This window comes from Nothoprocta perdicaria, unplaced genomic scaffold (genome assembly GCF_003342845.1).
Source record: "Nothoprocta perdicaria isolate Ctin4 unplaced genomic scaffold, notPer1 scaffold_76, whole genome shotgun sequence".
NCBI classification, from domain to species: domain Eukaryota; kingdom Metazoa; phylum Chordata; class Aves; order Tinamiformes; family Tinamidae; genus Nothoprocta; species Nothoprocta perdicaria.
Genome location: NW_020456043.1, coordinates 3,130,173 through 3,143,563, shown reverse-complemented (window position 1 = coordinate 3,143,563; position 13,391 = coordinate 3,130,173). Strand labels below are relative to the sequence as shown.

Here is a 13,391-nt window from a genome sequence, read left to right as displayed (position 1 = left end):
GTTATGGTGTTAACGAGATGGGCTAGTGGGTTTGTGAAAGTGCTGACTTGGGCTACGGGAGCCCTTTGCTGGGCGCTCTGGCTCACCGAGCAGGGGACAGGTAACCAAAGCAGATCCGAGAGCTTGGGGGTGCCTGAGAAAGTTCAGTGCAGAGGCTGCCCATGCGCATCCCATCGCGGGAGAGAGCAGGGGGAATGCAGGAAAGCTGTTGGCTTCATTCTTGGTTAAGGCTGTTGGAGGGAGAACCTGCAAAGCTGGAAACCTTGGCCTCCAATTAAAATGGTTTTTGTACTGTATTGATTTTTTTTTTGATCTTGTTGCCAAATGGTTCCAGCCTGCACTCTAATTAAGACCTTGTTTAGATTGCTCAGCCCCAGAACTGCAGGTGCGTTGCGGGTTCCGCAGCCGTTCCACCTGCGTGTTCACCTTCCTGCCTCCTCTGGGGCTCCATCACCAGGGTGGCTGCTCTTCTTTGCCCTCCCCATGGTCAGTAGTCAGTAGTAGAGCATTCTGTGGGGTATAATATTCTAGCTGTGTTTTGCCGTGCGCTGCAGTGGTTTGCAGGGGGTAAGGCTTAGTGTAGTATAATGCCATTTATTTAGAACACTGAAACACTATTGTAATTGGAAAGGTACTTTTGGTTGTAATGGTTTGGTATTTTTTTTGGCTATAGCTGCTGCTGTTCGCATTTTTAATGTTGATATAGAAGAGCAGTAAGGTTTAGGATATGATTATGGCCACTGCACTTCAGGAATGCTTTTGCTGTCTGTTTTGATGGAAATTATATGTTGATATCCAAATCACTGCTCTTTATTCACCTGCAACTTTTATATTTTGGGGAGAGGAGGACCCTTCTGTTTATTTTTGCAGTGCTGAACACAAAAATAGGCATCTTTTGCACACAGGCAAAATAAATCAAATAACAAATGTAAGCTTTAACATATCTGTGACGTTAACTAACGGAGCAATCTGTGGTTCCAGGTTGGACACCTGACATACTAACTGACTCTCACCAGCCCAGAAAGTTTTGTAAGATAAGGCATTACTAAACCACAGATTAATTAATTCTTTTAACATTTCAGATATCCTTGAACATCCACTCTGCCTCTGTACCCTCTAAATGATTCCCGCTTCTATGATTGCAAGGGCGCACCATATTTTACTAATAATTCTCCCTGTTTTTTTTTTAGCTGTATTTGTTATATAGTCAAATAGTCCCTGAAATTTGTATACCAAAAAGGTACAAAAAGAAAAGCTCGTAGTAACCGGTTGCCAGGAGCAGAGAGGATCTCCTCAAGGATGCCAGGTCCGTGGATACGAGTTTGGGAAGCGCTTGCTGGTGGTGGATAAGCAGCCCTGGCTGTCGGAGGGGTGGGAGGCATCAGACCGGCGTTTGGTTTTGGAGCAGGTGCCAGAGTTGACCGTTCCTGCTAGGAACGGGTGAGAATTGGAAATGACATCGATGGTGTGATACTGTTGGATAGATCACTGTTTTTATAGAAGGAAATTGTGGTTCTTAAGACCCTTAGGCTGCTTGGGAAAAACAGCTACAGATTTGTCTAAGGTTATTGGGTATGTCTGCCCTTCCATGGCCTTTCAGCAGCGTTCTTCCCCTGCATCTCTTGAATTAAAGYAAGTAGCACCTAAAATGTAATTAAATTGTGAAAAAAAGCGCCAGGTACTGCTGTTGAAGCTGCCAATGAGRGCTGGAAAGATAAGCTCATGGCTGGCACGTTGGCCGAGCGTCACCGAGGCGAGCTGGCCCTGTCTGTGCGCAGGGAGCACACCAGGGCTTTTCTTGCTTTTACACCCGCTCGCTCTTGCTGGCCAGAGGCAAGACCAGGTTGGAGCAGCTGTTCTCTGGCGACTGCGGGAGTTTTTTCCTTTTTTTTTTTTTTTTTTTTTTTTTTCCAGTCTTATTACTAGGCAATAATAGAGAGTGAAGGCTTTTATGTAAAGCAGCTTCAAAGAAGGGGTATTTTCTGGCCTTGGAGGGTAATTCAGAGCCCTCGTGAGGTCTGTGTTCAAGGAGCTCAGCTATTGGAGGAATAAATCCAGCCTAAAAAAGGGGTTTAGTCCAGTCCTAGAAAAATAAGTGCCTGTGGGGAGTGGATAAATTTGTAACTTTGTCATTCAAGTAGACTGGAATATGCACGTCTGCTATCTGCCTACTTGTACAAAAGTCTCGTGAGAACCACCAGCCTACATATTGTAATTATTATCAATAAGATGCATTTAAAACATCAGCCAAGGAAAAATGCCCACTCTAACTACATTACCTGCATTTATTGCTTATTAGTGTTAAAAATACAAACACCTGTTTGCCCCAAATCTAACCAATGTTCAGAAAACAGAATTTTCAGGTTCTGAGGCAGACCAGAATTGAATGCCAGTTATTTGGATGGTTTTACCCCAGTTTAAGTCAAGATTTGAATTATGAAAGTTGAAATTGTTAAAATGTGTATAAACATCTATTTACAGACTTATATTTTCTTTTTCAAATAGCAAAACCTCCAGGATTTTTCTAGTTTTTAAATATATATATATCTGAAGCAGCTTATGAGGATGGAGAAGGTGGTGTTAATTTTAATTCAGACCCTAGATGCCTAAAATATAAATGCTAGAGTGTGAAATTGGAATAAGCAAAACTGTTTTTATATATATGTAATATATATATTATATATTATATATTACAATTATATATACATATTATGTATGCCACATGCTCTAGGTGACCCTGCGTGAGCAGGGGGGTTGGACTCGATGACCTCTGAGGTCCCTTCCAACCTTCGGCATTCTATGATTCTATGATTCTATGATTATAAATTGCAATTGTATGTTTTAAATATATTTATATATATGTAATATATATATATACACACATATGTAGTGCTTAAAAATGTAAAGTTTAAGTATGTAAAAGTTCACTTTTTTTATTTTCTGTATTAAGAAATGTATTGCTTTTTGAACTGACCCAGTAATTCCAAGCAAGGTCATCGCTTCAGGGCGCTCGCGGGAGAGGGGGCTGCTCTCCCCTYCTGCCTGACCTACTTAACGGGCGGCTGACACACAGTGGAGCTCGCCGCCTCCCGGACGCGCGGTCGGGTAAATTAAGTCTCTACGAGTTGTGCACRATCAGGCTGAAAGGTGATAATTGCAGCTGTGTATGCAGTGACTAGATGTCCTAGGAGAAAGTATTTTGTATAGGAGAGAGTATTTTGAATGACTAAGTGGAATAAGGTAAATTAGAACAGTTATATAACCCCGTGTAAGCCTGAAATTAGGTTACTAACATTTGCCCTCGATGCTAAATTTGTCTTCCGACCTGTTGTCTTCACACATCGACCTTTTCTTTGCTTTTATTTCTTTCCTCCCGCTATCAGTCCTGTTATAGGACAAAGGTAGTCAAGGTAATTTTAGAAATGAAGACTCATATGCATAAATATAGCTAGATATGACTAATACTTATGTTCTGATATGACTTGTTGATTTTTTGCTTGTTTGTTGAAGTAGTTGTGCTGAATGTCAATTGGGCTTCCAGTAAAGGACAGAAATCTTGTAAGTACAATTTAAGGACAAAAACTAATTTTTGTGTAGTTWGGGCACGTAACTAAGGGCAGGCCACCAGGAATAGGAGAGGGGGGTGTCAGAGCCGAAGCCACGTGCTGATCGCAGCTGAGGCGCAGCCGCTCGGCCTCCTCAATCAGCGTGGAGGCCCGGTGGGACACGGGACCGCGGAGGCCCAGGAGGACACGAGGCCGCGGAGGCCGGGCRGGACGCGGGGCCTCCGGAGCAGAGGGGCTGGCGGGCCGACCCGTGCCGTGAGGCCGCCAGAGGCGCTGGCTGCCCCCGTCACTGCTGCTTGAGGGCTGCTTTGGCCGTTTATTATCTCTCTATCCGCTAAATGGAAGGCGCTTGGGCCTATTTCCCTTCAGTTGCATGCGTTTAATAYGCTTAAAGTTAGGCCAGCCCTTGCCTTTCCCTGCCCAACTGTGTAGGCTGAACGTCCCGAGTCTTGCGCACTAAGGTTCATTTGTAGGAACTTTCGTGGCTTTTGGCTGTGTAGAAGCCCACTTCGGGTTTCTGGCCATGGTCCCTGGTGCCACACCTGGGCCTGTCACATCGGCTCTCGTATCCCGCTTGAACCTGCTCTTTCCTTGCTAATAACAAAATGCAGTGGTTGTGTTTGCCTCTCCGATTGTGGCAATACGCTGTAAGCGTATGTGTTGTATTGCGGGTGTGGTTTCTGTCTTTAAAGTACTTCACCTTGAATGTAAAGCAGTTTTTGTTGTTGTTGTCCCCWTAGGGGACGTGTTAGGAATAACACTCTTTGTAAGTCTCTCCCACCCTCTCTGCCTCAGGAAACTCCTCAGGTGGATGTGGTTTCAAAGGGGACATTTACTGGATTGCTCTGCCATGGATGTGGGCAGTTGTCCTTCTGCTCCAGCTCTTGTCCTGCAAGGGGTGGTGAGCAGCTCATTCCTGCCTGCTGCTCCCAGGCCACCTGTGATTTTGCAAGCTTGTTGCATCCTCAAATAGTTATTTCTTTTGTGTGCTCAAGGATCCTATTTTACTTGATTGCTGCTCATAGAGAAAGCCATTTGCTTATTCTTGTTGCTTTTCTCAGAACTTTTTCCAATTCTAGTAAATCTTTCTTTGAGATAAGGAGACTAAACCTATCTTATACAATTCAAAATACAGGGCAATCACATGCATATGTAGTGGCTTCATAAACTTCCTCACTGCAACATCTACTCATTCCTCTTTTCTATCTTTTACCCAATTACTTATCCATGCGGGATGTTTTCCTGTTTTGGCAGCTCTCTGAGATCCTTCAAAGCCTTTGACAATGACTTTGAAATCCTTTCAGAAAGCCAAGACGACTGTGTGCCTGAGAACATGCTCATGTTTTTGCTTGTTGGCTGCTTTGCAGGAATCTAATGGGTTTGAAATCAATGGGGTTTATTTCAAAAGCAATATGAACCTCTTGTGGAGAAGACTCATCCACTGATTATTTATTATAGCTTCTGTGATTTACCAGAAGATAAGACACCATATTTTCCATGCCCTAGTTCCTGAATTATGTAGTTTGGTGGATGCCAGAGATTACATACTGCTATTAGCAGGTCAGGAACTTAATTCCTGAGTTTCTTTTGGTCTCTGGGATGTCATGACACTGTTCTGTGATTTGTTCCTAAATCTACAGCTTCAGATTTGGCCATATTAAAGCATAGATTTTTTTTTTTCTTTTCCTTAGTTGACCCCTTGTCCAGACATCATTTGAATTATTCTTCAGCCTCCCCCATCTTTTTTTTTTTTGCAAGTCTGATCAGTGCTGAGTTTGTTTTATTTTGGGTCACTGATATAAAGGCGGAATAATGTAGGACCAAGAGTGATGTGTGCTGGGCCTTTCAGGAGTGTATGGGCTGGAGAACAGCGGTTCGTGGTTTAGCGCTTTGGCAGCTAATCAGTCTTTAATCCACTTAATATATGTTGTGTTTTTGCAGTGCTTGGATACTGAGATCAAAACAGCGTGTAACGTCCAATGGCGGTGCTCAGAGCTATCTAAGCACATCGCTGCCAGCACCGTTACCTCGTCAGCAAAGCGTGCGGCCCCCTCAGATGACATTTGTGAAGTTAATGTGCCCAGGCCTTTTTGTTTGTTGCTGCTCTTACTCTATACGCGGTGCCGTGGGGCCCGGTGACACCTGCCTCGGGACCCGCGGCGGCGGGCGTCGCGCGGCGCTCGGGCTGGCGCTCCAGCGGCTCAGCTCTCTGCTGCTCGGCCGCGCAGGAAGGGCAGGTTAGGTCACCCGCGCGCGGAGGCCGTGGCCGCACGCAGGGTTAGGTACCAGCAGCCCGGCCCCAGACCAGCACGTCCACACACCTCCTTGTGTATCGCGCCGGGCGTCCTTCTGTGCCTGGCACCGCTGGGTGGTTTAGCAGCAGCTCCACGTGTATCGTTTGCAAGAGCTCTGCCCCTTCCATTTCTTCTTTCTTCTTTCAAGAAAGGTTCACTATCCATTTCTGGGCTCACAGAGTTACTGGTTTATCCTGTCGGTCGCTGTGGCCAAGTCACTGTCAAGAACAGCTCTGTGGCAGCTTCTCGATCTGGGCAGTTCTCCCGAGGTATCCCAACGGAGACTCGGTTGGGAGTCATGTCAAAATCTGCCGCTGCCTTTTTTGAGGATATTTTTATAGTTAATTCCCTTTGAAAAGGGCCGGTAGATTTGCCGTTAATTGTAGAAGATCAAATTATGTCAAATTATGTTATTCGTAGAAATGTAATACTGTATTTATTTAAAAGTGGAAAATCGTTCATTTTAAAAGGCATGTGAATATATTTGTGAACATAAGATTAATAAGTATCAACTGAAAAAATAACTTCTGTATGTGTTGGAAGTTCATAATGTAACGTTCATCACAGCAGCAAWAATGGCAGTATGAGGAGAAATGAGAATTCCAGGCTTGCTCTTACTTGAGTRAGGTGGGTGTTTTGTTTGCCTGTGTGGAGTGCTGTGCATTGCAGCGCTGCTAAATGCCTTTAATGCCTGCTAAATCTCTAACTATACATGACTTCTTCTGGTCATCTTAATCATTCAGGTTTGACCACCCAAGCATGGATTTGCAGTTCAGCTTCCAACAGATACTTGTTTGAAACTTGCAAACTTAAATGCAAAAGGTTTTACTTTTTTGTTTTGTTTTCCTTCTTAAGAAATTTTAGGAATAAATGTGGCACTTATTTAGAATCTCCTACTAATAAGTGTAAGTCTGTGTGTATTCATGATAAGTATTGCACTTTCTTTTTTCAACAGGGAGATTGCAGCTATGAACGGGAGATTCGGCCTTACTTATGCATTGAAGATRTTAATGTCCGAAGGAATGGAAACCCTTTTTGCAAGCCCAGCTCCGCATCTGATCTGAAAGCACAATCAGCTAGAAAAACCCTGGTTCACAGGTCAAAAACAAAAGCACTTTTGCCTTACAYAAATGATACTGAGAATGAATTCATTTCCGATTTTAAAATAACAAACACAAAGACACTCAGAACTTTGGGTGTAAATTTGGAAGTGCCTGTGGTGCCTACAGAACCTTGTGCTTTAGATTCTTTCACAGCAAGAGGACTGGCGCTGGATGAAAACACTGACCAGGGCAGCCAGGAAGATGATGAAATAGAGAAGGTGACATTTGACTTAAATGAATTTTCTGACTTATGTGACAGCTGTGAAAGTGCTGTAAATCATGAAAATGTCCTGGTAAAGGAAGGTAAATCTGTAGATAAAGCTTCCAGCTCGCTGGGCGCCAACCATGCAGATTCSGGTTATGGTAGCTTTACAGTTGAGAAGTCACTTGTTTCTTCTGACTTATTTTATCTTCCCGAATCACATTCATCTGCACCTGTGACATCATCTGAGGAATCTGCTTGGTTAAAAGGTGTATTTTCCAATGTGCAAAGGCTTTTATCACAATCTCCTCCCCCTTTGAATAAGCTTGATGATTTTGAAAGCTCCATGGGAAGCGAAGAAGCAGCGATTTGTCCTTTTCAAAATGCTGGTCCCAGCAGTTCCCCAGACAGACTGCAGGACAGGGTCTTCCCTGCTTCTTCTGAAGCTGATCGTTCGCCACGGCCGTTGGAAAATCCTCCTGTGTTGAGAGTCACCCGTGAGCTGGACGTCTCTGTGAACGGCTGTCCTACAAAGACTGTGTTACCTTCTGAGGCCGCTGCTGCTACAGCCGAAGAGGAGCTTCACTGGAGTGACAGCTTTGATACTGTGTTTGACAGCGAGGAACTCACAGAAATTACAGAAATACCTAAAAAAACACTAACAATAAATCACACTCCAGCAAATAATCCATCAAAAGGATGCTGCATTCAGGAAGACAGAGAAGATCTTCCAATTAATGAGACAAAAGTAGTTACTAATGAAGAGAAGAGCATACATTTATTTGAAGATGAACACATCTATGATGCAGGTGATGATGTTTCTGCTGCACATGCAGAGCACTTGGTCCTGTCACACGCGGGGGAGGCTGCGCCTYGGCCAGCATCAGGGGAAGGCTCCGAGTGCTGCTCGGATGCCCTCGGCACCAGAGAGCCACCAGAGAGCCGTAAAATCCGAGCCGCGGAGGTGACAGAGCATGAGGAGGTGACAGAGCAATTCCCAGATGATGATGATGATCTGGGTGACTGTTCCCAAGAACTGTTTTCTGTTACCTTTGATCTGGGCTTTTCTATTGAAGAGTGCGAGAATGAAATCCTAGAAGAAGAAGAAGATGCAAATGCTAATAATGTCCAAAAAGCAACTGGTGGCAACTATGCAGRTGTTAAATCTGCTGAAGAGAAACTACTGAATGATACCTCCAGGCTTCAAACACCGCCCAAATGGGACTGTGAAAGTCTGGAGAGAGCAGACAGCTTCACACCGTTGCGGTCGCCGAGTTGGAGGGCAAAGCACGTGGAAATGCTGGGGGATGCAACGGTGGCTGCTTGGAAGCCAGGAGACAGGATAGGAAGGGGCTCGCCTGGAGCTTTGGCTGCTTCACTGCCTGCCCCAGCAGGAAGAAAGCTTCTGGCTGTTGAAGGTATCCAAAGAATTTCCCTGAATGTTTGCTGTAGTGTCAGGCAGGAGATTCAAGAGATTCCACTTACCGAAAAGGTAAATACGAGCCTGCTTAGAAAGACTCTCACTTTGAGAGTTCAGTCTTGGATACACTTGATTTTCCCTCGGGAAGAATTGAAATGCAAGAAGATGCAAACCTGCATATTTCACATGCACTTCCCATTGAAGGTAGGGGTTTCAGTGGTGAGCTTAGTTGCTTTGTGCTTAAATAAGAATGGAGAATCCAGTATCTCTTGAATCTTTGGTTATGTTCTGACCAGTTTGGAAGGAGGTTCCATACAACCGCTATAATGGTTATAGTACCAAAAACTGGCTCAATGAGGAGACTTTCCAGAAACATAACATCTTCTAACACATCCCATGTRCTAGCTAGCCACTTGGGGTTGGAATGCATATATACATATTTGCATTATTGCTCTACACATATATACGCATTAGGTAGAGTACGCAGAGTTCTGTGAAATCTCTTTGCAAGTGCTACTGCTGCCGGCAGGTGTGAGCTGTACCGTTGTGTGCCCTGTGGCTGCCTTTCCAACCCCTTCTCAACCCTCGCGGATCTTACTCGCATCGCCCCGCTCTGTTGTACTGCAGACACTAGTGCATCCCTTCCCATTTCCCTTCCTAGGAAAGRGCCTTCTGAGCTTTCCTGAATGGTTGCATTATTGTCCTTAAACACTGAAATAAAGCACAARTAACCTGTTTGGTGGTTAAGCACCTTTTTTTGATTATCTCTGCATTTGTCTGCTGGTCTCTAGATTTCCTGAATACTCCCATTTGCCCAAAGCCACAACCTTTCCTAAATCCTTGCACTGTCAAACACCTGCCTCATATAGGTGAGGCACTCCGTGTATCAAACAATACATATAGGTATTGTTAAATAGAAAAAAAATCATAAATGCTGCAATGTATTTAATAAAACAGCCCGAACCGGTGCCATGGGCTGGTGTGGGCCATCAGGCTGGCTGGTGTCTGAGCCCTCCCGCATGGAGCCCAGCGAACGCCGGCGGGACCGGAGCCCGCGCAGCCCCAGGCGAGGGCTCTCTGCCTCGCAGTGCAGCCGCTGTCATGGGCAGGGCCCCTCCGCTTCAGTCCCTGGCCGAGCTTTTCCATGAAGAGATTCACCCGGGYGAGTGCCAGAGCCGCAGGGGAGCCCCCCGCCGTGCCACCAGGCTTGCAGCTCTTAGCCCCCTTCGAGGAGCTCCTGCCCTTTCCTGGCATTTTTCACCTTCCCTTTGCTTTAGCCRTCCTGCCTGTGGTCATCACTCGGAAAGTCCCCGGGCAAACAGGATTTATCCTGCCTCTCAGCTGGAACTTGTTTATTGTGGTTAACAAGGCTGACGAGAACAGTGTTGACCACCCAGATCAATAAGCAATCTGTCTTGTGGGTGCTTTTGTTAAGAGGCGCGTTTTGTAAGAGGTGGTTGGCTATAGCAGCATTGTGTGGTGAACAATACCTTTTCTTACACATGCTGTGTGCTATTTTTCTGTAGGAACAAGCAGTGAAAGTGAAGAAGAGGTTGTTATCCGTGTCAAAAATAGGAAAAAAGAAAATGTTTTGAAGTCCCCTGATGTGAGTCTTACTGCGGGGAGGGGGGGACAAGAGAAGCAAAGGCGGTGAGAAAGCCCAAACATAGAAGCACAAGTCCTCACTGCAATTATACTCTTTTCTGTTGACATAGGTTATGAATGTCAGCAATTTTGAATCACCGGTTCATGCCATCARGAAACGTAGACACCCGCTGAACACGGTTAGTGTGCGCTTTGGGGTGGTGGAGGAAAATAGCACAGGCTTGTTTAGGGGTTATATTTTTAAACATATAATCTTCCTCCAATCAGTAGGCAAGCATTCCTACTAAAAAGATTTTGTGCTATCTGAATGTAATCTCTTCCTTCCTTCAGTTCTTTCCCAAGTTCTCCTAAGATTAATTTGTACTTGTTTGGCAGTGAATTGTTGCTGTAGACATAAGAGCTGAGCCTTTGTGAGAGGCACTAAAATAGCCTTTCTTCCAGCAAGCTTTGAGTCAACAAATTGTTCAYGTCACATTTAACCTGATTTTTATTCCCCAAAACACATTTTCTTGTTCTTTTCTAAAGAGCTGCTACTCTTCAATTTAATAGAATGGTTAGCATTATTGTTTTGTTTTGTACGTTCAAGCTTGAAAAATCAGACATTGATGAAAAAAAGTAGGTTGAAGGATATCTGTGTAATTATAATACTTTGCTTGCTTTAGCCTTGCTTATTAAAGTGCCTGTGGCATGTTCCCCTAGTCAGATGTGTCCAGCGATGACAGCATGGATTTTCACAAGAACCCCAGGAGGACCCTGGAGAGCAGCACAGCASCCTGCAGGGAGAAACAGCTAAGGAGTGCGAAACGGCAAAAGGTCAAGAGCAACTTCACACGCAAGGTAGGGGCTTACGTGCCCTTTGAACACTTCAAAGGGCAAATTTGGAGCTGATTGCACTGGAGTTGTAAACTAGATAACTGAAATGCTTTGTCGGAGCTCTACGTGTGGAAGTATAGAGGTTTGCCATGCTTCAGAGAAGAACCAAAACTAGAATTGGTGTCATTCTACTTTGTGTCCAAACTGCAAGAGTAAACTCAAAATATTTTCTTATTTGTCTAAACATAAAACCTCATAAAAAGCCAAAAAATCTCAACACTGATTTCACACCCTTAGGACAAAAACTTACTGTGTCACAGAGTCATTCTGGTGCCTGTGTGTGTATATATCTATTTTTATGGCATTATGTAGAATCTTAAAGTCCAGTGTGGTATTACAGTAGACATGCAGTTGGGCAGCAGTTCACTTTTAGCTCCACACTGGAGATGAGATGAAACCTGGGAGCACTGGATAATAATTTTAACTGTCACTTCCATTGCCTGACTTTCAGAGAAGWCCCCAGGTCCCCCCGTTCTGATGCCATAGAAAAAAAAAAGATTTTACACTGCAAGTAGGGAGATATCCAAAGGTTAGTTAGATTTGAGAAATGTAGGTTCTTTGCCAGAACTCACGCTACTAGGACACTTGAGATATGAATATATTACCTACTAATGGTTTCAGCTTGGGACTTTTTAAGAGAGTAGATGCTTCCCTCCAACCAAAGCTTAAGTCTTGGCTCAGTATTTTGTACTTTAGTCTGTCAGTGCATCAGGAACTTGCCAGAATGCAGAACTAGGAGTGTATATTGTGTCATACATAGGAATATGTATATAAAATTTTTAGTATATATACTCATAATAAGTTGAAGAGCTCTTGGATAGGCATGCACCTGCATTCCTCTAGGAGGAGATTACAGTAATTGAGACTACGAGGCACACTACATGTTTTTAATGCTTGATTCAACACACACAGAAAAGTAGCTCGTGGTTCCTAGCCTGAACAGTGCCTTTCAGGAGCACACATCTAGGCAGTAGGATCATCTCCATTATGGAGACTTCCCTGTAGTGCCAGTACTTTCTGTCCTGGAGTGCAAAGGAAAAAGGAGGCATAAGATCTGTTTTCAATTTTATTTAAACTTTTTTTTCAAACCCAAATTTCATAGAGAGGAGTGTGTTATATTTGTTCATATGAAATTTCCCTTTGCCTTCTCAGCCGAAACCCTGTGTGGGTGAACGTGTCAGTGCGGATCCTCAGCAGATCCAGGACACAAAGCCGCTGTGCTGGCCCCGCTGCCGTGCTGGTGTCTGCACAGCTGTAGCGTGGCACTCATCTGTGACCGGATCAGCTGAGCTTGGGCACAGCCCGGCAGGACCAGGACAGCCCCCTCGCTGAGTGGCATTCAACAGATCATTTAAGAACTAGTAGCACTTTATTTCCTGTGTGTGACCAGACTCTGGGCTATTASTTTCTGCTGTCATAGTGTGTTGCTGCAGAGTTTGTCCTCTCTGTAGTCTTCCACAGATGAGAAGGATTAAGGGTAATTGGCAAAAGCACTGTGTGYTCTTTCCTGCAGGCAGGTAAAGAAGGTTTGTGTATTTGAAAATARTCAGAACTCCTTGAGCGCAGGGACTGTTGCTAATGCCTGCCAGTCTGACTGAGCACTGTGAGCAAGTAAGTTCGAGGGGACAAGGCTTGGAAAAGTCTGGATAATCTGAAATGTCGCTTATTATGTGCAAAAGATGTCTCACTTTTCCTTGTGATAAAGTAAAAAGTATGTTATATTCCAACCATCCTGAGGGAAAACAAATCATTCTTTTGGAGGAATTGAGATACATAATGATAATTCTTTTTCTTTCCACATATTTTACTTCCATGCTTTATAGCTGAAATTRTAAGGGAATATAGCTTAGCGTAAGTATCTCTGAGAAGGCCTCTTTCTGTTTTGTTTCTCTGGACATCCTTTGGAGGTTCTGTTGCTGATGGAGCTGCAAGGTTTGTATCATGTCTCCTTTACTGAGGCTCCTGTGTGAAGTGTTGCAATTTCAGTGAAAGAAGAGAATTTCCTCAGTATTTAGTTGTGTTTGATGAAATAAACCTAAGTCCTAAATAGAAGAGGGCAAACTGATTTGATGTTTGCATCTGAATTTTCTGGGGGACTGAAGTTCAGAGTAATCCAGGCTAATTTGTACTGCCCTTTTTTCATTTTTTGTAAGTAATTCCAAACTAAAATGAGTAAAAATAGATTTATAAAAAGTATATTGTTGGGCAGCTTTGTTGCCATGTGTCAGTAAACTTGGTACGTCTTGACTAGTGTAGATGCAATGCAAGCAGTGTTGTGGTCCAGGTGACCCTGCGTGTGCAGGGGGTTGGACTAGATGATCTCTAAAG

General features: G+C 44.1%; 1 protein-coding gene across 1 annotated transcript in view; it reads left to right on the top strand.

Annotated features, from left to right (window-relative positions):
- Window positions 1–13,391, top strand: part of FANCM (FA complementation group M) — a gene marked incomplete at its 5' end in the record, with an annotated part of 67,047 nt that overhangs the window by 47,130 nt on the left and 6,526 nt on the right. The window contains 4 exon segments of the mRNA XM_026051507.1: window positions 6,816–8,583; window positions 10,112–10,263; window positions 10,301–10,369; window positions 10,890–11,027. Coding sequence (XP_025907292.1) covers window positions 6,816–8,583; window positions 10,112–10,263; window positions 10,301–10,369; window positions 10,890–11,027 — 2,127 coding nt within the window.